The 24,171-nt window shown below is 45.1% G+C and overlaps 7 protein-coding genes across 11 annotated transcripts; 2 read left to right on the top strand and 5 right to left on the bottom strand.

The window, feature by feature from the left end:
• Positions 1-60: 60 nt before the first annotated feature.
• On the bottom strand, positions 61-1,525 carry LOC119548611 (inhibitor of growth protein 5). 3 transcript variants are annotated; one of them, XM_037855975.1, is made up of 6 exons: positions 1,497-1,525; positions 1,392-1,435; positions 972-1,328; positions 707-909; positions 316-474; positions 61-252 (listed from the first exon to the last, which is right to left on the bottom strand). In XM_037855975.1, exons 2-6 carry the CDS (start codon positions 1,426-1,428, stop codon positions 151-153), a joined length of 858 nt encoding a protein of 285 aa, XP_037711903.1. In that variant the 5' UTR covers positions 1,429-1,435; positions 1,497-1,525; the 3' UTR covers positions 61-150. The 3 variants fall into 3 exon arrangements, with proteins under 3 accessions (XP_037711903.1, XP_037711902.1, XP_037711904.1); XM_037855974.1 differs by having other exon boundaries at positions 1,392-1,518; XM_037855976.1 differs by having other exon boundaries at positions 749-909; positions 1,392-1,518.
• A 238-nt stretch (positions 1,526-1,763) lies between these two features.
• On the top strand, positions 1,764-8,436 carry LOC119548609 (general transcription factor 3C polypeptide 1). The gene is made up of 7 exons (XM_037855969.1): positions 1,764-1,924; positions 1,984-2,536; positions 2,614-3,349; positions 3,415-4,434; positions 4,523-5,521; positions 5,592-6,952; positions 7,016-8,436. The coding sequence occupies exons 1-7, from the start codon at positions 1,840-1,842 to the stop codon at positions 7,968-7,970; spliced, it is 5,709 nt and encodes a 1,902-aa protein (XP_037711897.1). The 5' UTR covers positions 1,764-1,839; the 3' UTR covers positions 7,971-8,436.
• Positions 8,437-8,549: 113 nt separating this feature from the next.
• Positions 8,550-9,380, bottom strand: LOC119548612 (60S ribosomal protein L24). The gene is made up of 3 exons (XM_037855978.1): positions 9,303-9,380; positions 9,112-9,187; positions 8,550-9,050 (listed from the first exon to the last, which is right to left on the bottom strand). Exons 1-3 carry the CDS (start codon positions 9,305-9,307, stop codon positions 8,664-8,666), a joined length of 468 nt encoding a protein of 155 aa, XP_037711906.1. The 5' UTR covers positions 9,308-9,380; the 3' UTR covers positions 8,550-8,663.
• Positions 9,381-9,923: 543 nt separating this feature from the next.
• On the bottom strand, positions 9,924-10,685 carry LOC119547697 (membrane-associated progesterone receptor component 2). 2 transcript variants are annotated; one of them, XM_037854670.1, is made up of 2 exons: positions 10,189-10,685; positions 9,924-10,135 (listed from the first exon to the last, which is right to left on the bottom strand). In XM_037854670.1, the coding sequence occupies exons 1-2, from the start codon at positions 10,567-10,569 to the stop codon at positions 10,031-10,033; spliced, it is 486 nt and encodes a 161-aa protein (XP_037710598.1). In that variant the 5' UTR covers positions 10,570-10,685; the 3' UTR covers positions 9,924-10,030. The 2 variants fall into 2 exon arrangements, with proteins under 2 accessions (XP_037710598.1, XP_037710597.1); XM_037854669.1 differs by having other exon boundaries at positions 9,924-10,685.
• A 662-nt stretch (positions 10,686-11,347) lies between these two features.
• LOC119547059 (dynein intermediate chain 3, ciliary) lies at positions 11,348-13,916 on the bottom strand. Its single transcript, XM_037853740.1, has 3 exons — positions 13,899-13,916; positions 11,853-13,842; positions 11,348-11,792 (listed from the first exon to the last, which is right to left on the bottom strand). The coding sequence occupies exons 2-3, from the start codon at positions 13,398-13,400 to the stop codon at positions 11,451-11,453; spliced, it is 1,890 nt and encodes a 629-aa protein (XP_037709668.1). The 5' UTR covers positions 13,401-13,842; positions 13,899-13,916; the 3' UTR covers positions 11,348-11,450.
• Positions 13,917-14,432: 516 nt separating this feature from the next.
• LOC119548266 lies at positions 14,433-23,146 on the top strand. Of its 2 annotated transcripts, XM_037855410.1 has the most exons (7): positions 14,433-14,574; positions 14,645-15,084; positions 20,005-20,136; positions 20,257-20,672; positions 20,730-20,802; positions 21,345-22,637; positions 22,712-23,146. In XM_037855410.1, the coding sequence occupies exons 2-7, from the start codon at positions 14,647-14,649 to the stop codon at positions 22,838-22,840; spliced, it is 2,481 nt and encodes an 826-aa protein (XP_037711338.1). In that variant the 5' UTR covers positions 14,433-14,574; positions 14,645-14,646; the 3' UTR covers positions 22,841-23,146. The 2 variants fall into 2 exon arrangements, with proteins under 2 accessions (XP_037711338.1, XP_037711340.1); XM_037855412.1 differs by lacking the exons at positions 14,433-14,574; positions 14,645-15,084 and adding an exon at positions 17,548-17,601.
• Positions 23,147-23,419: 273 nt separating this feature from the next.
• On the bottom strand, positions 23,420-23,880 carry LOC119547198 (vitelline membrane protein Vm34Ca). Its single transcript, XM_037853938.1, has one exon. It carries the CDS (start codon positions 23,823-23,825, stop codon positions 23,469-23,471), a length of 357 nt encoding a protein of 118 aa, XP_037709866.1. The 5' UTR covers positions 23,826-23,880; the 3' UTR covers positions 23,420-23,468.
• Between the last annotated feature and the right edge of the window lie 291 nt (positions 23,881-24,171).

Here is a 24,171-nt window from a genome sequence, read left to right as displayed (position 1 = left end):
TATTTTACACATATTTGGTTACGAACCGCCTCATGGTATTTAAATAAAAGTATAAATTAGTCACATTATTGACAAGCCGAAGCTTTATTCATATTAATATTTTAGTACTTAATCTACGTTTATTCTAAGCTATCATAGAGGGAATTGCGTCTATTTCTTCTTTCGGTCCTGCGTACACTTGGGGCAGAACCACTTGCCTTTTGGCTTTGTGGTGAGGCCAACGCAGGCAAAGTGGAACCACTCGATGGGGCACTGAAAAGTGATTGAAAAAACCATTACTACAAACGACCGAATGTATAGAAAACGAATACTCACGTCGGGATTGTCGCAGCCAATCATCTCGCCATAGGACACTTGGTGGCAGAGGCAATACGTTGGCTCATTGGGATCGACGGGCATGTCCATGACATCGCTGGGATGCGTGGCGGTCGTGTGACACGATTCCTTTTCCGAGTCATCCACTTCGACGGTTTTCTATGTTGAGATGATAATAAGAAGTGTGAGAAATGGGTTTTGAATGGTAGAGGCATGCAGTAACAAAAGTGAAAATGCAAACGACAGCGTGAAGACAATGGACAATGCAGGATTTCTATGGGGGTAAGCTACAAATCTAAAAAGAAATTCTATATCGGGACAACCAAAAACTGGAATATAGTAAACAAACTAAGATTCTAACAATGTATAGATGAGAATGTTGATGGTTTACCTTTTGTGCGCCCCCCTTGCGAGTTTCTTTTTCTTGATTTACCTTGGACTTTTTCTTTTTGGTACCTTGTCCGGCATTGCTGCTCGAATTGAGGCTGGAATTGGCGTTGGTCTGGTTGTTGCCACGCCCAGTGTCCTCGTCCGAGGAGGCGGACTTTTTCTTTTTGCCCGTCGTCTTGCTGTCCTTGGTCTTTTTGCGGCCCTCTGGAAGGAGTCAAATATGAGGGTTACCTTGTGGAAAGAAAGATACCGAAGTCGAATCATACTCTTGGCCACCACTTCTTCGGACTTGGCGCGTGTTGAGGAAGCCTTCTCCTGGATCTCGCCCTCGAAGCGGGCCAGGTCGTTGTCCAGTCGCCGGATCTGCTTGTCCACTAGTTCGTATGTCTGGATGGCCAGCTGCACCTTGTCGTCACTGTATTCCTTGGCCTTTCCGAACAACGCCTTGATGTCTTCCTGGCGCTCCTTCCTCTCCTCGTCGCTCATGGCCCCGTTCTCGCCCAGCTTTCGCATGAAGTCCTTGGCATGGCTATCGATGCTTTTCATGGCAGTTTGTGCGCGATCGTCCAGTTTTCGCATCAGCTTAAAGTTTCGCTCCAGCTCGGTGGGCAGACTCTCCAATCCTGTTTGGGAATCGTAGTTATTAGAGGTTTTCAAGTAAGTCTCAGGTGGATCTAAGGATCTACCGTCCAGATAGTTCTCCAAGTATATAGCAGAGGACATTTTGTGGCTAAATAATAGGTTTAAATGAATAATTTAGAGCACAGAAGCCGAAACTAGCGTCTATTTACGATTAGCAACAGCTGTTTTTTTTGGTGCGTGGGCGTCTAGAGATGGCAACGTGCTCTCCTGATTGTAATCGATATCTTTGCTATCGTTGGCTACTCTAGCAACATGCAATTCAAAAAAGTCAAAATAGGTCTTGTTTTAGAGAATTTCCTCTTCAGATCTGCTTATTTAATCTATGGTAATTTTTTAATAAACTATTATTAATATTTAAAAATTATATTTTCGAGTCAGCAACAGATGTTTTGACTGCGTTTACCAACTTTCAAGTGGTTGGCAACCCTACCTCAACAAGTCTCGGTAATTTATTTTGATCGCACTTAGTAGAGTTAATCGCAGTTTTTAAGAATGAGTGCCAGTTCGGGAGGATCTTGGATCAACGCCATCTACGATGAGGTGGCCCTCGAAGGCCTGGAGGGGGTGACCCTGCCCTGTAAGTGACTCCCATGCCTTTTGCGCTGCAATCCCAAGTAATCCCCACGTTCTCATCAGATCTCTGGGTCCTGCTGGCCAGGCGCCTGGAGTTTGCTCCTTCTCCGCTGCCCGATCGCATTCGGGAGCAGGCGTGGACCTTGCTGCTTCGCTCTCCGCCCCACAAGATCGAGTTCTTTGAACTGCCGGCGGAGCGACCTACGATGCCATACTATGACCGCTTGAACGACATGGACGAGCAGCTGGGATTGCCCGTGGTGCCGGAGCAGTGTCCCTTCATGCTGTTTCCGCCCGCCTACGTGCACGAGGGCGACATCAAGGGCAACTGCAACGACTTCAAGACCCGCAAGCCAATCCCCTCCAGCGAGCTGCAGGCTCTGAATGCCGATCAAGCCACCGAACAGTGGGCTGGCAGGCTCGTGGTGGTGGCCTCGCAGGAACTTCGGGAGTCGGCACTCACCCCCGATCACCTCATGATGCCCAAGAACCTGCCACTACCCAACTACATCTTCCTGGAGGCCATCGGTCGGTCGCGTTACAGCGGACACACCACCGGAGGCCCATGGTCGCTGATGAACTACAGCAAGGACACTGGAATCCTCTTTTACATTAAGTGAGTTGCAGCTTAGACTTAGTTTTATACTATATATGTAACATTCTGATTTAATTGGATGAAAACAATTTTTTCAGAAATAAGTTGATTAACCTGCAGCTAATCATCGCCCAGAACTACAACGAAATCAATAAGGGGCGCTTTTTGGCCTCTTCGCTGCTAATGCTGCCGCGCTTTTACCGGATCTACAAGAACCACTCGCAGGAGAACTTCGAGAAGCTATATCTTGCGATAACGCGGTCCAGCAAACGCCATATACCCGTGACCGAAATAACCGAGTTGCTGGGCCGCCCAACCAATTTCAAGACCAAGAAGCTACTAGTGACGCACGCCTTTCGCAAGTTCTTTGAGACCACGCAAGTAGAGCAGCCGGTGCCGCCGCTGACCAAGTCGGGAAAGCAGTCCAAGTCGACCACACGCAAGGTGACCGTGATACAGCTGCGAAATCCAAACATGCAGCTCAAGGATCTGTACAAAACCGAGGAAACCGATGAGAGTCCGGCGTCCGAGTTCTTGGATTTCGGCCACTGCTACCTAGATATGCCTCCGGAGGAGGAGGTTCTACGCGCCGTGGCGAGATTCGGCAAGCGTGGCCTTAATAGCACCGAATTGTGCCACTACACGGGTATTAACGCGACAACAATGCGTCATTTCATCAAGCGAGTAAAGAAAAATGGAATGGTCCAGGAGTACTCGGAACAGGTGGGAAAGAGTCGGCAGTTCCGCTTCGTGGCCGTACAGCACTTAGGAGACCGCGCAAAAGAAGAGGAGGTCAAGAAAAAGGAGCTGGAGATAAAGTGTAAGGATGAGCCGGTAAGTAAAATTCAAATATTCCTATTAAATCACGACTTTATATATATTTAATCTTTCGTCCTTAGAATATTATCGAAAGCACTGATGTGTTGCTGAAGGACATGCCCGAGATCGTAACGAATGCACGACCCGTAGCATTCAAAATCAAAAAGACCAGATTGGGCAACCAGACACAGCGCCTACTTAACCGTCAGAAAATGATTGTGCGCCAGATTGACCAGAACTGTCTGGTGCCGCTGCCGCGAATGCTAAGGACCGTCCAGGAGACAGAACGCCAGGCAGGCTTCAAGGACGTCCTCTGTCGTCGTTCTTTAATGCGCATGCTGCTTCCTATGGTGGAGAATCATATTTTAAACGTGTTCGAGATCACCCTTCACTACAACCAGCGAGTTCGCGTCTACCGCTTTGCCACTCACCCAAAGATCGGGCTTGATCACGCGGTTATGAAACGCGAGATCCTCAAGCTCAAGAGCAACTACCACCTAATCACCGAGGAGCGCATAAGGCGCCCATCACAGATGCCTCCCAAGGAGCGCAAAGAGGTACTCGCTCGTCGAAAAGTGATGGCGGAGCGCTCGAGTGTGGTGTTCAAGACTCAGGCGCCCAAACTGCTGCTGGCCAGGACGTTGCACGAGTTCCTCTACTATCTTCACCACGAGTTGCCGCTGGACCAGAAGCCTCTCGCCATGACCGCTGAACTTGTGCAGCAGTGGCAAAAATCGGAACCGGCACTGCAACCACGCCAGTTCTTTGAGGAGTGGCAGGCGGAGGAGTACAAAGTACAGCCCTACACCGAGGAGATAGGATGGCGCACCTTTATACCGCCGTTGCCGCGTTACGAGGACAAGCCATCTGGTTGGCTCTACTTCATGGACGCCATGGACCGAATGCCGCTCTCGCTATTTCTGCGCATCTGTCGCATAGAACGCGAGTCCAATGACGAGTTACGTGTCCAGCTTCAGCATCCCATCCGCCAGCACTACCTGCTTTCCCAGCTCAGGTTGGAGTCCATTGTGCCACGACTGAAGTTGCAAACGCTATACGTGGGAACTCTGCGCTTACTGAACAACATGGGTCTTATCCAGGTGAGGGAATTTCCTTACTTTCAGTTCACTACTCTTATCTTGTCAATCTAATCAATCTTTACTGAAACTTGAATGTAATCTCTTCTAGGTTAGCGAGCAGAAGCTGGGTCGCGATTCTTTGCACCGCTGGGTGTACCTTAACCAGCGCACTCGCCTATTGGACACCACATCCAGCACTGAGCACAATTACATGCAGGTGAGCGCCGACCGCTCGTACACACAGCTCAACTTTGAGTTCACCAACGTAGAGCAACTGGCCAACTACTGGGCCAAGCTGCAGCACATCTGCATCTATACGAAGCTGGGATACCGTAAATCTTTAAGCACGCAGAGAAAGCTGCCGGCGCGTCTAAAGGTCGTGGTCTTCCAGCCCACTGTTGGTTTTCAGCAGGCTGTAGAGCTGGATAACGGAACGGTTCCTGGCGATCATCTGGGAGCCGCCGGATTGAGCTCACATTTGTTTGCCCACCAGTTCCGCCACTGGTCGTGGGTGCAGCGCCAGAATGGAGGGAAAATGAATGCGGCGAGGGAAAAGGCCAAGAGGCCAGTCCGGAAGCGGGCAGTGATTTCGCGCCTAAAGATTGGTCCCCGGGTAGGGGTACGCAAAGCCCGTGAGCTGTCTACCGGTAAGACTGTTAAGAAGTCCGGTCCCCGAGACGACATCGATCGGGATGCCCTGCGAAATATGCGCACTCTGCGCGTTAAATGGACCCCAGAGGAGGACCGCCTTCTCAAGATGGGCCGGGCCGTATATATGTTCATAGACGCACCGACGGTTACCTTAGCCCTATGCGACTTGGCCGTCGTCTGTCGTGACTTGATACGCCGTTGGCTGGGCATCTGCAACAAGACAACTCAAGCCTGCGTCCGCCGTGTGCAGTTCATGGTGAAGATGAAGCGCGACATTCCGGACGTGCCCAGTTGGATATACGCGATGCAGACGCAGCCGCAGTTCACCACGGTGTACAACGATCGTTTCCTAAGCCAGCTGAAGCGGGACTATCCCAACAAGGCGGATTTTCAAGGGGCGCTGATGACTCACTTTGCCCTCATGATGGCCAAACTCCATAGGATGATTGCGAAATCCGTGAGTTTAAACCATATGTACCCAATATAATCTGCTTTTGATGTAATCTATAAATCTATTTGCCCTCCAGCAAGGTTCTGTCAGTCGGCAGTTCTTATTACCAGACTCCTTGGACGCCTTTGCCAACCAACAGTGTCGGTCAGCCCACGAGCAGCAACAGCTGCTCTTTCAGGACCCAGCTACGGAAGAGGATCTTCAGGTGGCCGTGGCCCACGGAGTTCTGCACAGCAACATCTGCTGTGCCAAGGACAAGACTCTGCTGAACCTGCAGACGTTCGAGATCTACAAACACTTCTCCGAGGAAGTGCTAAACTCTGCTTTTAACAAAGCGCGGGCGGACTCGCTGGTGGTGGCCGTAAAACGACGCAATATCCAGTCGGCAGCCAGCCGCCAAATCACAGGACCTGGCCATTTACTTAGCTCCAAGTACAAGTACCGCCTGACCTACACCAAGCTGACGCACTTCCTCTACGACAACTACTTTGCTTTGGATCAGAAGTTACGGACGGACCAGGAACAGCATTTAACATCACCGCACTTTGCCCAACTCCTCGTGATGGGTGAGTGGCTGACGGAAAATCGGCTACGCCTTTCGCTCCAGCTGCCGGCAAATATTCTGACTGTGGACACCTCCACCATGGGCAGGCAAAGTGGTTGTCACTCGGATCGCATTCTGGATCACTATAGCTGCATCTTTGACAACGCTCCGCAGACAGAGTACTCTAAGCGGCTGGAGGGCGAGTGCAGTGCACGCCAGGCGTCGCGATTGCGCTTCCATCCCGCTAACCTGAGCTTCCGACTTCCGACCAGTGCATACAACCAGCTCTCCAAACTGCAGTTGCGAGGCATGCACTTTTTCTGTGCATTGGATGCTTTGGGTGAGGCCATCACTATAAGTCAGGCGCGTTTGGATCAGGGCGACTGCCCATTCGCTAACTGCATCATGCGTAGCGGCAACTATCTGAACGCTGTGGAGCGGATAGCCCACGAGCAGCGTCCCATTCTGCGCCAATTGGTGGCCGATGCCCTGCCCTCACAGCAGTTCCATTTGGAATCTCATCCAGCGGGCACGCCCTTCACAGTGACCACCTCGAATCTGCTACCGTTTGCCCAGCAACTGGAGGCGTATTGGCGGCGAAGTCAACAGGCGATGGAGGTCAAGGATCTGGGAAAGCAGCTGGCAGAACGAACTCTCCACAAGCTCACCGACTGGAGGTCCATTTGTGCCGAACTACTCGACGACGAGCCACATGCCTGGGAAACGGATCGCGTTCAGGAGTACGAACCGGCGTTGAACAAAGAAGAACGTGCCCGGGCCCAGGATGTGTTCGTGGTCCATTTGCCCACCATTGGCATGAAGGTCGTGGAACAGCCGGAAAGCAAGCAGGCAATTGACAGCCTACGGAATTCGGTCCTGGACAAGGTGCTCAAGTAAGTCTTAATAGCCGACCTCTGGATTTGCATATTTATCCACTGCGTTTCTTTATTTTACAGGACTACCTACTGGCAGTATACGGAGAACACCTTTGATACCCTTCGGCCAAAACTCCATGAGAGGGGATTCGACGCACGCGCCATTCGCCACATGGAGGACATACTCAATCATATTGAACAGCATTCTCTCGGCGTAAAGGGCCTGGAGTTGCGTAGGATCTTTCCCTTGGGCGACTTTCTTTTGGAAACTTTGCATCTTCTTGCCGACCACAATCTCATCAAACAAGTGGGCATAGTTAGTATAATGTACGTTCACAAAAACCACATCCGGAATTGGGTGGTGCACACGTTTCACATAAAGAGATTGGAGCGTGAGAAAGTGCAGCCGTTGGTGGCGGCAGCTCCCGGAAATCTGCTAGCCGTAGTTGGTCACAAGCGCAAACTGGAGGCCCAGGAAATGGCCAGCTTGGTTCCCGAGAAGAAAATCAAACTCGTGGAGCAGCAGAGTACAGGGAGTGAGAGCGATGAGGCTGGAGGATCTGCGGCCAAGCGTCCTAAGAGGATTAAGCAAAAGGAGCCCGCCGCTGGGGTTTCTAACTCTTCGCTAGAGGCCTCACGGGATGCGATTGCCATGCGACCGCAGCCGTGGATCCGGGTGAACGCATCTCTTAATCGACGCGTCCTCGATCGCTGGCTGGGCGCCGTTCTCAGCGAGTGCATATCTCGCGTCGGCTGCACTGTGCACAACTTGTTCCTGCGGTTCACGCACATGGTGCCAGTGGATATCATGTTCCTGCTAGAGCTCCTGCACGATCTCGGCTGCCTACAACTCATGGAGATGCGGCCGCATAAAGTGCACGTGGAATCCCTGCTAGAAGATGACGAAGACGGCGATGAGCAGCCTGTCAAGGAGCTCTACGATCCGATGCAGACCTACGTTCAAGTGCATGGCAACGCTATCGGACGACTCACCAACTTTATTAGCCTCAAGAAATACAGCACAGAATTTATTTAGGGTTCGTTTTAAGATATTTCGCCCAATTAAGAGTAGATTAGGCCTGCCCTAATGCTAAAAAGTATCATACTTTGTAAGATAGACTTTAAATGATTACTAGATTTGTAAACTTCTGTTTGATTATTCGCTGAGCACACATTCTCTATAAAAAAAAACATTAAAAATATACTTTGTTTAATATACATGATCAATGGTTTTTGAAACCAAAAGTTTATCAACTCATCTGTAACTATAGTCTCTTTTTAAATGTTTAACACCAATATCCGTAAAAAATTGCAAAATTAGTTTGTTTTTAAAAAAATATGAACTTTAATTGTCGGTCAAATCTTAAAGTGCAGGTCTAATGAATAATCCAGTTTTTAGATATCGCTAGGGCGTGGAATATTTGCCTCTGATAGCAAAAGTCCACAGCTATACAATAAAGATCCAATTGTTTTCAGGCAAAATAAATATTTTGAAAGTTTAATATGCTTGCGTCTGATCCAAAAGTGATATGTAAAATCATTAAATGGCTGATTCATAAACACATTTCTTTCCACTCCATAAGCCAAGCTTCATGGGATTAAAACACGCGACAGGTTTTTTTGGTCACCACGAATTTGCATTCGCGGCGTTTGTTTAATTTTCCATTCACTTGTGGTTTCTTAAATCCTGGATTAACTTTAGCACATCACTACCGGCGAGAAGAGGTGTTTACCGCTTGCCTCCGACGCGGGGGGCGGCCTTCTGGGTGACCTTTTGGGCCTTCTGCTTGGGGGCGGTCTTCTTGGCGGGCGCTGGGGCGGCAGCCTTCTTGGCGGCCTTGGTGGCACGCTTCTGCTCCTTGGCCACCTTGATGGCCTGGTCGCGCTGCGCCTTGCGCACCTCCGGCTTCATGTTACGCTTGGCCAGGATCTCGGCCAGCGAGGCACCAACGATGGCGCGCTGGAACTTCTGGGTGCGGCGGGTGCGCTTCTTGGAGGCCTCCTCCTCGATACCCTTGCGGTGCTTGCGACGGTACAGCACGGTCCACGTAACCTTGCGGGGATTGCGCTTCATCAGGTAGGAGCGCTCGCACTTCTTGTCCAGGAAGGTGAAGGACTGAAAGGGTATCCGTGGTTTATTATCCCGTTGCGGTATCTCCTGGTTGGTAGTCACTTACCTTGCCATCGACCTTAACCATGGTCTTGCCATGGCCGGGGTAGATTTTGTACCCGCTGAATGCGCACAAGCCAATTCTGCAAGTAAAAACACTCTCATTAGCAGGGGCACTGTTTACTGTTGCCAAATTATGGTTAGCAAATGCCAAATAACACAATTAACCAGACTTTTGGGCGTTTTTCAATATCATACTTCATCTTGCTGGCGTAGAAACACGAAAAGAAAAGAAAACGGAAGTGGAAACGAAAAGCGGGGTCAAATTAGTGTGGCTGCCGCGGTCGTACAAGTGGACCTAAAAAAAACCGCCACGTGCCGGTGGCGTGCTGTTAACTGCGGGCTGTTAAGCGCACTATTTTCAAAAAATTATGTTAGTGAGGGGACTCTAAAAAAAATATTGAATAAACTTAGGGGAAATCATTGCTCGAAAAAACTAAATCATTTTATGAAAGAAAATGAAATTAGTGAGGGAATTCTTAAATATAAACAAAATATTTTTCAAAAAAGAAAAAATTAAGGATACACATTGCGAATATCATTGCTTGGATAAAGAAATTTAATCCGGTGTCAAATTAAAAAAAAAACTTTCACGTTCTAAGAAACAAAAATGTAGTGAAGTGCAGTGACACAAAACAATAAATTTAAGCTAAAATAAAATTAAAGTTCGTATATATCATATTATTTCTTTTTTTAAAGATAATCAAAGTCAAAAGATTCTAGGCCAATGTGATGATTGCCGCCACAGGATTACAAGCACATACATAAGTGTCTTAAAAAAGATCTTATTAGTTCTTAGTCCGAATTGGACCATACAAATAGGGGTTCCGTTGAGCTTTATTTGTTAGCAAATAATATTACACAACTGAAACGGTCATCCTCTTCATTCCATTTGCTGAACCTCTGGCTCCGACTCGAAATCCTCCTCATCGGTATAGTTTGATGGTTGCTCTCCTGGGCGCAGAAGTTTTCCAACAAGTGGGTACTTCTCCTTGTACTGCTGGTCCCACTCCCTCAAGGTGTTCATTTGGCTGATCGAAAGGTCGCTTAGATCATCGAATTTCATGCTATTATTCAAGTCTACCGAAAAATGTATCAAGTTCCGAGATATGTCCCGCCCGGCATAGGTTGGATAAACGCCTTCTGGTCCGTAGTAGTGTACGGCACGCGATACATCGTAGACATTGAAGTTGATGGCCACTAGGATGCGGCCATCTTCCCGGAATCCGTCGTATTCGCTAAGTTCGTAAACCGTAAAATCCTTTCGTAGAGGTGGAAGCCCCACATCCACTTTCTGTTTCTTTCCACGATTTTGACAACGACGCCGGGTAAGTCGGGCGACCTTGAAGAACACGATGGTCGATACAATCACCAGGGCAAAATTGATGGGCGTCTGCTTGATGGAGTTGTAGAAGCTGGAGTACCAGTTGGTGCTCTGGTCCATAGCCCTGGAGCTGCCCGCCATCCTGAAGTCTTGAAATCTAGTCTGAATTGAACAAGAAAACGATTAAAACTATATTCAAGTTTCCCCGAGTACTCCCAAGTAAATTGACTTGTGTTGACTGGATTCGGATTAATGAATTGTGGTTTGACGTTTGGTCTTAGCCTACTTCATCTTATTCGATATGATACAAGTTAAGATCAGTGTTGGAAAAGATAATATTGGTTTTCACCTAGGCAACGTACAAGGAATTAGCGGTGTTTTAGTTAGATTCGGCTATTTCTTATAAAAGCATTTGGAAAATGAGTAAAAAATAAATCTTCGTAGTAGTCGTCAAATTAAAAAAAAAAATGAAATACAATTTATTACAAATACCTAATTTTAAGGGTATACAATTTGAATCTAGGTAGGGTACTACACTGTTTAAAATACACTTTTTGCAGCCAGAATATCAGCGGTAAAATATTACTAGCGCGAATTAATTTATACACTGGTTTGACTATACTCTCTATTAATTAAATTCGATTTACAAATTTAACTTTAACTAAAAGAAAAAAGCAGGGACCGTAATCATTAAGTGATTCTATGATTTTTTTTGAGGAATATTATAAAAATCACAAAATTTAAAATCATGATGAAAATGGATAGGCAAACCATAGAGAATCACTATGGTATTTTCAATTTCGCCGTAAGTGGATCCTAAGTGGGTGTTTTTTTGATTCAAAAAACAGATCAATAATCATTATTTACAGTCCCTAGAAAAAGGTGGTTTTTAATAACCATTTAACTAATTCTAAGCAAATTTGCTTCACATTGCGTTTATTAAAGTGCATGTACTAACAATACATAATGTGTTACGAAATTGCTAGCCAAGATACAATGGGTTACACAAGAGTATACCCTGGTTAGGCTGTAAAGTTTGGTTGATTCTTTTCGAAAACGGTGTGTTCCATGGCGAAAACCCGCTTAGATCGCTTGGCGGCGACGGTTTCGATGCTTTCGTTGAACTCCAAAATAGCCTTGCTGAATTCCGGATCGTTCTCGATCATCCTGAGGAAAATGGTGGCCTCGTCCTCCGCCTTGGGCTCTTGGTCCTTCTTCGCCTGGGCCTTCTTCTTTTTGGCCTCCAGCTTCTCCTTGGACTTGCGTTCCTCCTCCTCAAAAATGGTGGTCAGGCGCTTCTTCAGCTTCATCTCCTCCTCGCGGGCCTCCAAAAGCTTGCAGCGCGATATCTCCCGCTCAAACATCTGTGAAAGTACAAATCAGAAGATATGTTTTCCATTTTCGGTTAGGATTCCAGTACTTACCGACATCATTAGGGACTTCTCCTTCACCGTGGCACTTCGCATGCCCTCCTCCAAACGGAGCATCACGCAATCCCCGTTGGCCATGCTCACGGCGAGCATCGACCCATCCGGCTTGAATACCAAATGGGTGACGACGTGCTTCATCTTGATGGTCAGAATCGGACGAGAGTGGGTCATGAGGAGGTCCCAGAACTCCAGGTTGCCCTTGTCGTCGCCGATGCAGAATAATGAGCAACGACCGGTGCTCCAGGCACCACTGATCACCTGGTTGGGCCGGCGGAAGTAGAAGGTGCTGGGGCAGCTCTTCACCTCCTCCGACCAGATCCGCACCCGCCAATCGCCCACCAGGAGGAAGTTCTTTACGAAGAACGGATTGCGCATCACACAGCGGATGGGGCCGGAGAAGAGTTGATAGACGCCCACGATGGTCTCCTGCGGAGTGAGTCCCTTGCGATTCCCGACGAACACGCAGCCCATGTCGGTGCAGAAGATGTAGCGCACCGGGATGGTGTACTCGAACTCGAGGACCGTCACGCCATGGGAGTCCTGGCGGTTCTGGACTTGCTGGGGATACGGTTCGGCCAGGACCTCATTCACCGGCATCAGCAGATCCCGGGTGTCCCAGTGTTTGACGGAGCCGTCCAGCGAACCCGAATAGAACTCCGTATTGAGTTTGGAGTGCACCCAGCAGAGGGCCGAGGTGGCTTCGCGGTGACACGCCTCTAAAGGGCAAATCCTTTTGGGACCGCCCATGCTGTCCGTTTGCCAGAAGCCCACCTGGCCCTCCTGGAAGCCACCCACCATGTAGCTCTCATCCCTTACGCACACCTTGGCGATCAGCAGGACTCTCTGGCAATCGTAGTGGGCCACCGGGCGAGTGGCGTCGTCCAGGTCCCAGACGTAGAATCCGTGGGGATTATCGTTGCCAAAGTCCGGCAGAGTGTTCAGTTGTTTTGTGTAATCCGGCTCCAGGCTCTTCCGGTTGGAGAAGGTCAGAAGGAACTGATTGGGATCATTGTTCAGCCATTCGCACATCACCAGCTGGCGCGGTGGAATCCACAGGTCGTGGAAGACGTGGGTACACCTGGCCGCAATCTTCATGCTAATACCGCGACCCAGATCATCGGGCAGGTCCACAAAAAAGTCTTCATAGATGTTGACAGCATTGTTGGCCGAACTGATCTGCATTACGTCGTGCATCAGCTTATTAACCTCGACGCCCCAGGTGTCGTCACGCTCGACCTTCTTGCGATAGCGCAACGTGGACTCTTCGTCCATAACGTTCACCTCCTTCACGTTCCAGCCTCCCTCAAAGTGATTCATCCCGTGCGAGTCCAGGCTCACATTGTGGGTCAGAACCGAGGAAACGGCGTACTGCTCGCTCAGCTGCGTCTTCTCGTGGATCGGATTGCGCAGGATGTACTTGAGGCGCAGGCGTCCACTGGGATTCACACTCAGGAGCATCTCGTTCCGGTCCGTAAAGAGGCACTGCCGCCCGAAGCGACGACGCTCCCGCGACAGGATGAACTGGTTGCCCAAAGTGCCCATCGCGATAGATTTGGGTTGAATTAATCGAGAGCTTTCGAAAAATATATGTATAGGTTTCCCTTGTTTTAAAGAAGTCTTTATATCGAACCGACAGAAATATATCTGACTGAAAATGTATGCTTTCTGTTTTGATTTGAGTAACGTAACAGGAAAATAAACTAAATGTTTTGGGGTTTGGTTTCTAACGAGCCCTAGGACCAGAAATTTTTCCCTTTAACTAAGTGGTTGCCTTTTAATTAAAGTTCCAAAGTTTTTGGGCCTCCCAGTTTGATTACATTCGTCTTCGTAAGTATAAATCTTAATATTGAAAATGGTAGAGCAAGCTACAACAAAACTTTTTTAAAAATAATAACAAAGGAAAACTCACGAATCAAATTTCTAAAATGAATAAAACCAAAAAGATAACAGTGTCCTAAAGAAAAAAAATCGGGCTCTATTTATCCTACGAATAAAGAGTTATGAATATAAAGAAGTAAAGCGGAAATTTCGAGAGTTTACCGATAATGTATTCGATAAGGGCGTGGAGTTAACTTATGTACTTATTTTATGGATTTAATTTTTAAACATATATTTGACTGATTTGTCTCGGAACACCCGTTGAACTTTCCTCAAACTTTCCATTTCCTTATTTTTCATATATAACAAAGAGTATTCCAACAACTATACATTAAATAATTTGAAATATTTCAATACTTTCACCGAAAACCATTTAAAATACGTGTTAAAATCTTTAGAAAACTCTTACTAATTTTTAGAAAAATCCACCAAAGGCTACAAATGTTTTTCCTTAAAGAAGATATAAACTAAATACATCATAAATTATTAATTGGTAACTTAATCTCTCGCTATGTTAACTTTCCACCTCAATTAATATTAATCTTAACTTCCAACCTAAAATTTATAGTTAACAGTGAGATAACAGTTTCCGGTTTCTCAAATCCTAACATTTCTGCACTAGGGTGACCATTTATAGGTGTAGCTTCGCGCGTTAGTGCGCGAGGTGCGAGAAGTAACAGGTAGTCAAGATGCGGTCACACAGAATTCCGCGGAAAACATTCAACTGTTTCGAAAGCGACGCTTGATTTATTCAATTAAATAGTGCGCAAATTGTAGAACAAGCCTGGTTGCGCTGGCATTGAATGTCCAAAAACGAATTGGAGCAACTTGCAATGCGGTATGTTTTGTGATATATCCAATTAGCTCATATACATGGAGTGTTTTCATAGGTATTTCTTTTGTTTCAGAGATGGACCTGCAACAGTTCCTTTCCCTGGAACGCCAGCAACTGCAAAAGGATCGCCAGCGCCTGGCCACCCAAAATCCTTGCCCCGCCGCCCTGCTGAAATGCCCTGACTTTAAAGTGCAATGTCGCAGGGCCAAGGAGTTTAAGGAGTCCACGGAGTCCAATGAACCCGGCACACAATCATCTTCCTTGGCAACCGGCGTCCAAAACGAAGAACTTCACTTGGACTTCCAACTGGTGGGGGAGGGGGAGGGGAATGAGGAGCTTCCGGAGGAGGAGGTGGTGCCTTCCAACCCCTCGAAATCCACCAAGGAATTTGCGAATCAACGCCAGCTGCTCGTCGGCAGTGCTCGCCAGTACAAGTCGCCAGATGCGTCGGTGCGGCGCAGTTTGGAGAACGAGCGACCGCTCAGTGAGAACCGTTTCCCAATCCGTCGGTCGGTAAGTGCACTTAAAGAAAAATCTATATGATGAAATGATAAATTAGATGGTTGCACCAGCAATACAGCACCATACCATCATTTACGTACTATCATTACAAAATTTACTTCGATCGCTGAAGGGTGTTTATATGATAAAATTATACATTTTGTTTGCATTTTCATGTCAGTTGTTCGTACCAAACAACAAAACGGAAACAAAAAAAATTACTTAAAAACATTTGTTCCAAATGTATGTAAACCTTGTAACAAATCAGTATATTATTATTTACTTAAACTAATTTTAAATGCATCAATAAGCGGTGATCTTTTAGACAACACTTATGTTATCACAGCTTATAGGTATTAGAACTTTCAGTTTACCAATAATAATTATTAATCAAAACGTTAATTTTGGCATGCTTTTTTTTGTGCACATTCAGTGAATCCGTTTTAGAGATCGAGCTCTAGAATGTTCGTTGCGCTTCACTGGTGCTTCTTACCGCATCGCATTGCCAATTTGCCAGGCGACTGTCCATATTTATGGCACATTTGAGCGAAATTGGTTTCTCTACGCCTCGTTGAGCTACCCATATATTTTTAAGCACTTCCAAAATTTGTTCGGAATCTTTACATCAGTTGCAATTAAGATTTCACAGTGTTCTTAACTCTAACTAGCTGTGTAATATTCGGTTAGTTTCACAGATATCGTAAGCCTTAGTTGCTCACAATGCTTAGTACATAATTATTTTCCTTCCAAAAAAAAGTTAAATTAGGTTTAACAGTTAAATAGGTTTAAATACATTTAATGCAATAAAGGCATCTACTACTTTTATCGCACATAAGAGTACTTAAAAATATATTCTTCTGCAATTAGAGAAGTTATACATATAAGCGTATCTCTAAAGATCTATACTTTGACAGACCGATATTTAAGGGGATACGCCCACAGCCTAAACCGTAACGGCTAGAGCAATCAAATTAGTACTTAACATTTCATAGGGCGCCCCGAGTCATTGAACCGAATCATAGAATCGAATCATTAAATCAAATTGAATCGAATCACAGAATCGAACCATAGAAATCGAACCATAGAGTCGAATCATATAATCGAATCAGAATCGAATCATTAATCGAATCATATAGTCGAATCATAGAGTCGAATCATGGAGTCGAATCACTGAATCGAATAGTAGAGTCGTATCATAGAGTCGACTCATAGAGTCCAATCTTTGAATCGAATCATAGAATCGAATCATTGAATCGAATCATAGGGTCGAATCATAGATTCGAGTCATAGAGTCGAATCATTGAATCGAATCGTAGAGTCGAATCTTTGAATCGAATCATAGTCGAATATTTGAATTGAATCATAGAGTCGAATCATGGAATCGAATTATTGAATCGAGTCTTTAAATCGAATTATTGAGTCGAATCATGAAGTCGAATATTTGAATTGAATCATAGAGTCGTATCATGGAATCGAATCATTGAATAGAATAGAATCATTCTTGCTGTTGGGTGTGTTTTATACAAACGGAAAACCAGGTTTGATTTCAATTCAAATATTTCTTTTATTTAACAAGCATTTTCCTTTTTAAAAACATAAGGAAATATTATTCTTAAAATGTAAAAATTAATTTTTTTTCAAACATATATATTTGGCTGCAAAGTGCATTCAAAATGTTTGAAACAAAAGAAAAGAAATATATACGTAACTCACGACTTTACAAATTTAATATAAATTAAAGTTTTAGTAACGACGATTTGCTAACAAGCAAAAAATTACCACAGGGGAACTGGCAAGGTGGCAAATGGGTAATATTGCAAAGAAGCGAAGCCAATTGGTGAAATGGGGTAAAACGCAACGGAGTAAAGAGGTTCATAATTTTATGGAGACAAAATAGTATTAATAATCTTTCCTACCACTTTTAAGAACTGTTTCTTTAACGCGGACAAAAGCGGCGGGAAAGCTAGTAATTATATATGTGCGCTGCATTTACAATTAGACAAGTTAGAGATAGTCAACGCACCTTAGGATTACCTGACTGCGTTTCCCGTTTTCACTTTTCAATTTACATTATTTATAAGCTTTGAGTTCTCGCAGGGCTAGTAAGCAATGGCCAGTCCACCTTTCACCCTTCCGATTTGTTGCATAGCCTATTAGTTTGCAAGTTACACCGTGTGTGTGTGGATTAGAGAACAGCCAAATTAGTTTGGCATTTTAATTATTCACATTATTTCTTTTGACGTCTCCGTGTTTTGTTGCGTTTTGAGTGTGGCCTCGTTTCCTTCCGCTATCAATGTTGCATGGCCCGTTTGTATTTGCTGCTGTTTTCCACTGTAGTAAGTCGATTCCGTGCTCCAGTTACCAACCATTCCGGCACTGTGAACGAGCCATTCGCTTAATGAATTTGCTGGCATCGCTCTCAGTTGTAATTCGAAGCTCGTTTGTTGCGTTTGCTATTGTTGGCCTGAACTTGAAATTACGAAGTACCCATTCGGTTCTCTATATACCCACAAAGTATACCTTTATGAGGTGAGGCGTGCCCCTGATTGCCGGCAAATCGAAACCAACGAACGGAACGCTATGAAATAGGCCGACTAATTGACTTGATTTCGCAAACCGGCAGGCGCCACAAGTTAACCCAAAAATCAAAGTGACGTAAACCAAATATTGAACGTTTTCTAAAAATACCCGAATTGACATGGATCAGTTCACCCCAAGGAAATTTAAAAATAATGGCCAATCAATTGTCCAGCCGTAATTTAATTAAGTTTATCAAGGAAACCATTCCGTTTGATTTACAGTAAAACTACATTTTGAACTAAAATGTTCCTAAATAATGTGAATGGACTATCCGTTTTGTCGACTCACTTTCTCATTTAATGATTATTGGTGTGAAAGTGAACAATCCACATGTGCCGGACCCGCCCATCTGTCAACTCCGCCCTGCGATGGTTCCCATAAATTGCTAATGATAATGGATATTGAAGCTCCTTTCTTTACTATAAATTTAAAAACTGTTGGTCAAGCTATATTTTATAAAACTTTTCACCTATGTATATATTTTGGACACATGCTATTTTTGTGTATATAATGCACATACATCGTTAGCTATTGAAACTAAAACTAAGCACGGAAACTCGAACTCGAATAGAGTTTTACAAATGTAATGTGAATGAAAGTCATGACCTGCACAAGGCCGTGGGCAGACAACTGGTAATTAAAATGCTTGTTAAGGATGGCCGGACTAATCGCTATGACGTTGTTTAGGGTAAATTGAGGTCGTCTGACTGTCGAAGCACTAACAATACTTGTACTTTCAATAGAGGTCCATCGCCCTCACTTTAAATTCCTTTGACTGCCCTTGAACTTCCAGCGAGGCGTGGCGACAACAAAGGCATCCAATATTCCGTTCAGCTTTCACTCGCATTTTCATTAGTTTTCGCACTTTTCGTACACAAACTAGCTGGCAGTTAGTTAACCCAATTTCAATGCGACACGCAATCAAAGCGGATGAATGGGCGTAGTAAACAGAGTCGTTAAAGCGACTGAACCACAGTGGGTTATTTAAGTTTAAAATAGGTTACTAAAAGTATTATAAAAATATTTTAATAACTAAAAAATTTTGAAAAGGTTGCTTTTAATAAACCCATAGTCCTATAGACTTAATTTAAGTTTAAAACTATTTATTAAATATTTACTATGCCAATTTTGTATTACATCCCACTGTTTTTAAGCTTTTGGCTTTGGTTAATAGCACAGTAAAAAACGGAACCCAGACTGGTCACCTTTTCCCTCACCTGAGATGAACTACGTGACCCCATAATTCAGATCCCTCCTTGCCTTTGATTATTTCCTTGACCTGAATTACTGGATAGCTCTGGCTTTTCACCTTTCATTGCAAGCATTTAGCTGTGCCACCTATTAACTATCACATGCTTAAATTGCTCTTAATTATGCACAGCAGAAACGTTACTCGGATATCCACGGTCTATTCAGGCACTCACCTGAAATGATGAAAACGTTAAAACGTACTTTAATTAAGGCGCACATCATCAGGGCTAATAGCGAGTGAAGCGTAATGCATGCAGCTAATAAATTGAAGTGCAGGGGTTCCCTTTCGACTGGAGGAACACCAGTAGGCTGAAACAGCTGGGCCTTGTTGATAAACTGGCGTGGAAAAAGGACTCAGCCGAGTGCTGAAGGCACCTCCAGTCGTTTTACGAAGAGTCTCGTCCTTTATGTTATTATTTTTGTTACCCTTTAAGGAAATAGGCATGTGTGGCTTAAGGATGATGAAGAATAAAGAGGATTTACCTAAGAATTTTGTTATTATAGATTGAAATAGGTCGTCGTTCCTTCAAAAATCGATTTAAATATTTATTAAATATACTTTAGAAAAGTCCAAGAGCTATATGAATCTAACGTAGTGTTTTACAAATATTTGTACGGGAATACCTATTAGGTCACTCCGATTGTTTAGGCATACTGTTGTTATAATATAAACACAGAGTAATTAATGGAGTACAGGGCTAGGTATTAGCTAAGCCGACCCCTTGTCACCAGTTTGTTGTTTGGATTATATATAATTTTGTTGATGCCATCGGTGCACGCGATTTGCGCCGTCAACGGCATAAAAATTATGTGCAAAAATGGCAGTAGGCATTGTGGAGTGTTCGCTGGAGCAGCTCCTGCTGAAGTGCCGGTGCTGCTGACCCAAAAACCAGACGAAGAACGGAGCCGGAGTCATTTGTGGCCCTCGCCACATATAAAAATGTATACAAGCTTCTTGCTGGTGGTTAGTGTCGCCGAACGAAACGCGGGGAATTAGAAAAATAAAGGGCCCGATAAGGACTATATACTTACCCCCCTTAAAGAAACACTACCAAGTTAGAACGGCAAGCCACTAACATTCGTTTTCTCTCTCGCACACAGGATGATATGGAGCAATGGGTTACGGATACATTTTATTCGTACTTTCCCGGCTTTAACAATGAAAATCAGAAGCGGCAGAATTATTTGCGTGAGCGACAGCGCGAGAACCAGCAGAACTTTCTCAAGCACCAGGTGAGCGTTTCGATATTACCATAAAAATTGTTTTGATTATGTGCGAACATTCTTAACGCTAAGCAGTGTAAGATTTACGAGCTTGCAATAAATGTTTCATTTGTTCGTATACTCTTGCAGATGCTCCATCCGCCGGTCACTAAGCATCCGCGACAGGGACAAGTGAGGAAGACATCCCAACCCCCTGCGGTTCCGGCCCAAAACCGCTCCAGCCAATCTAGCACCAGCACCTCTAACCATAGCACAACGGATAAGACTGACTTAGAGTTAATTGTAAATAGTAATCCCAACTATGTGCCGCCCAAGATTCGGCCCGGCACAACGCGTCAAAAACTCCTGCACGATCTGGGACATGTGGAGCTCTCCAATATTGTAACAGGGGATGGTATTATGGAGCGCAATCTGCGGAGTGCCGAGCTGGAAACAGCTCGCAAAAAGGACTACCAGCGGGATTTAATGCAGCAAATCGATGAAAAACGTCGCTCCATAGAATTGATAAGGGAAAAAGAGCGCCGTCAGGAGGAGGCATTAACCAGGTAATCCATTAGATGAATATATATTTTTGCATATAACGAAACAATATTTACCAATAGGCGACTGGAGGCTCAGTTGAAGACAATACAGTTGGAAGAGCAGTTGGAAAAGGAGCGTCTGCGAGCTGAAAGGGTAGGGAATCCTTTTATAAATTTTAAGCACACTGTAAAAGAAATTTGGATAAGGATAAAGTTTTTTCAGAGCATGTTTTCATAGTAATTCAATAATTAATAGTTCAATAGTTCGAGAATACAATAAATGTATTATTAAATAAAAAACCAGATTAAATTTAACTGTCAATCATATATTCCCAAATTTTAAAGACTGTATTTTTAATAACAAATTACTGGAAATGATTATATGATTTATGAAGTTTTAGGGTTTTGTTGATCAGGGTGAACTAGCCTTCTGTAGTACCTTGAGTCTATTTATATAACAAGACTGCAATTACATATCCGAAAATTCGATTAAACGTAATTGTCATTGATTGGTGTTACCATTAGATTCACAATCTTTTGCACCGAAAATAAATGACTCGACATGGAAAATTAATTGTAATTAATAGCAGAATTAGGGTCTCTGATTTTGTTTGTCCTCATCTAATGTTACTTAATTGCACTGTAGCTTTGTTTTCGTAATTGTTTTTCTCTTACTATCGTTCACTTTCCCGACAGGCTCGCATCGACTCGGAACAGAACCGCTTGATGCGCGAACAGTTGTTGGCCAAGCTGGAACAGGATGCCCAGTTGCTGCAAGCCAAGGAGACCAACAATCTAGCCGACACGCCCAGGACATCGCGCATTAAAGGCAAACCCTACAACGCCAGTAATATCAGCACAGAAAGCAACGCCAACCGGGTGTACAAATACTTCAGCAACTCGGCTCATCACGAGTACAGACGTGGTCAGCCCTTGCCGCCGGCCGTTGAACTGGACTTTGAGGTGCCCCAAATGGCCAAGATCGAGCGCGAGTGCTTCCATCTCTGCGATAAAATTTGTCCGCTCTGCGATGAGCCCCTCAAGAGCTACGAGAGCTGCTGTCTGCGATGCCAGCGGAAATTGGCTGTAAAACTTAAGCAAAAGGAGACCAAGCGGAATGGAGAAAATGGAGAAAAACGTGAAGAAGATTCAGAGGAGGGAAAGGAGGAGAAGGAGGACCGGGCTGAAGATCGGGAGGAGGAACCTAACCATAACTGCCAGAGCAGCTACGCCCTGGTGTGCCACAAATGCGAGCGACTGTATGCCATGTGCACCCAGTGCCTGGCCAAAAGCGATGTCTGCCGGGCGTGCCAGCGGGAGCGAAATGTCTGCATGAACTGTCGCCGCAATCTGTGCTCGTTTTGCCTTGAGGAAGTTGCCTGCGGCAGGGACACGGAACGCACGCATGTTAATGACAAGGAAACCACCAGGGAGCCGCCTTCAAACGACGCTTTTACAGTTCTGGAACTAAACTATTCTGTACCACCAGCTAAAGATTCCACGGCCGGTCTATCCGATGTGTCGCCTCCGTACTCCGTTAACATAGCGCGCAACTCGGTTTTCCATGCCGACTATAAGGCTACGCCCGTGAAGCCGTCTGTCCTCGAACAGCTGGCAACGACCTCGGGGAGTGCCAACACCAGTCTCGAGGTAGATAGCGCCGATGAGCAGGCTGTGGAGCGACTGCGTCGTCAAACGGATCAGCGGTTGTCCCGCTACCTCAAGAATTACGGCGATCTGGCCACCAAACAGCGCCAGAAGGTGCAGCAGATGGAGTTGCAGCGGAGCAAGAGCGAGTCCCGTCATCGGGGCACTCAAACGACGCCACAGTCGTTGGCCAGAAGGGATGTTGTGCTCAGGGAGGCGGCTGGCCACAATCTCTCAATGCCTCTGCTTCGCGAGATGCCCAAAATGACGCGACAGGAGACGGGTGCACCCTTGGCTGAAAATGGCCAGCGCAAGATTGACAATTTAAAAAAGCGCTGGGAGGTATGTAGATTTTACAAATAATATTATAAGATCAATTACACAACATTCTTACCATTTTTGTATTGTTTTCACAGGTGCCTGCCGTGCAAAAGTTCACCGTTTCAACATCATCGCCTAAAATCTTAACCCAAGTGGGAGCCATAAGAAAACAGTTGCAGGCGGCGAGATTCTTTGATGATGAAGTTGATCCGGAAGACTATTAAGAATAAGTTAAACAAAAATTATTGGATTGACTTCTCTTTTTATCCGAGCAAAACGAATTTAATTCTTTTTGATGTCTTCACATTCTAAAACATTTGCCATTATTATTTACTCGAATTTCATTTTGTAAACAACTCATGTAGTTATAGCTTTATAGTAAGCTGATTCCAAGTGCTTCGGCTGTATCATTCAGCGACTTTAATACATAAGACATACAGTTTGTTAACGTTTATTGTTCTTTTTTACGGAAATTTATTAACTACGAATGTGTTAATTAAAAGATCATTAAACCAAACTTGCCTAAACTATCTACGATGTTTCTTTTGATTCTATATATATATATAAATTTCTAAATGTTACCTAATTATTTGAAAAAGGTAATGCAACGAAATTATTAAACAAAATGGAGTAGGTACAACTGCAACTGAACGAACTTGTCTATAATAATTTCCTTGAATATTACCCTTTAGAACACTTAGATGCTTGTATTCAAAGCATGTGTCCTTATACCATCTTTATAACCCAGATAAGCCAATTTAAACAAATGAAGTGTTATGGTTAAACATAAATATTTTTTTTTATTTTTTAATTGCATTGTAGTTGTTCCTCGGGGTCAATGGCATCTATTGGTTACCACTGGAGGGGCTGGGGGGCGTAGACGGGGGCGTACTGCGAGTAGGCACCGGCGGAACCGTAGCTGGGAGCTGGGGCGCTGCATGGCACTGGGGCCAGGTTGGGCTGGCAGCTGAACAGGTAGTTCTTGGCGCAGGGAGGGGCCGGGATCGAGACCGGGTTGTAGGATGGAGCAGCTGGGGCGGCGTAGGCCTGGGGAGCGGGAGCCGGGGCAGCGTAGGCCTGAGGAGCAGGAGCAGCGGCGGGCTTGCCGTAGCCACCACCGTAGGACGAACCGAGCATCTTATCCTCCTTATCGGCAGCAACGAAAGCGGCCAGCAGGCAGACGGTGGAGATGATGGCGATGCACTTCATGTTGGATGGTTGGTGGTTTCTTAGACTGGTTGGTAGCAGACTGCGATGCTTCTGCCTTCGCCACTTGGACTTTATATACTCTGCGCTGTGCCATCAAAAGTGCATAGGCAAGCAATGACCAAGTTTTCAGTTTAGCAACTTTACCAACGACCCCTCGAAGTCGACGTGTACGGGGCTTTTTCTGCATGGCCAACAGAAAGAGAAAAGAACAAAATTATTTCCTCTTCTTTTTTTGGGCCACTGAACTTGTTGAGTAAACAAATTGTCGTATGCCAAATTCATGAACTATGAGAGTAACGGAAACAAACTTTGTGGAACACTAAAAATAAATCAAATAATAAGCACT

The sequence above is a fragment of the Drosophila subpulchrella genome, chromosome 2L (genome assembly GCF_014743375.2).
Source record: "Drosophila subpulchrella strain 33 F10 #4 breed RU33 chromosome 2L, RU_Dsub_v1.1 Primary Assembly, whole genome shotgun sequence".
Lineage (NCBI taxonomy): Eukaryota > Metazoa > Arthropoda > Insecta > Diptera > Drosophilidae > Drosophila > Drosophila subpulchrella.
Note: the sequence above shows the minus strand (reverse complement) of the source record. Positions and strands in the feature narration are given on the sequence as shown.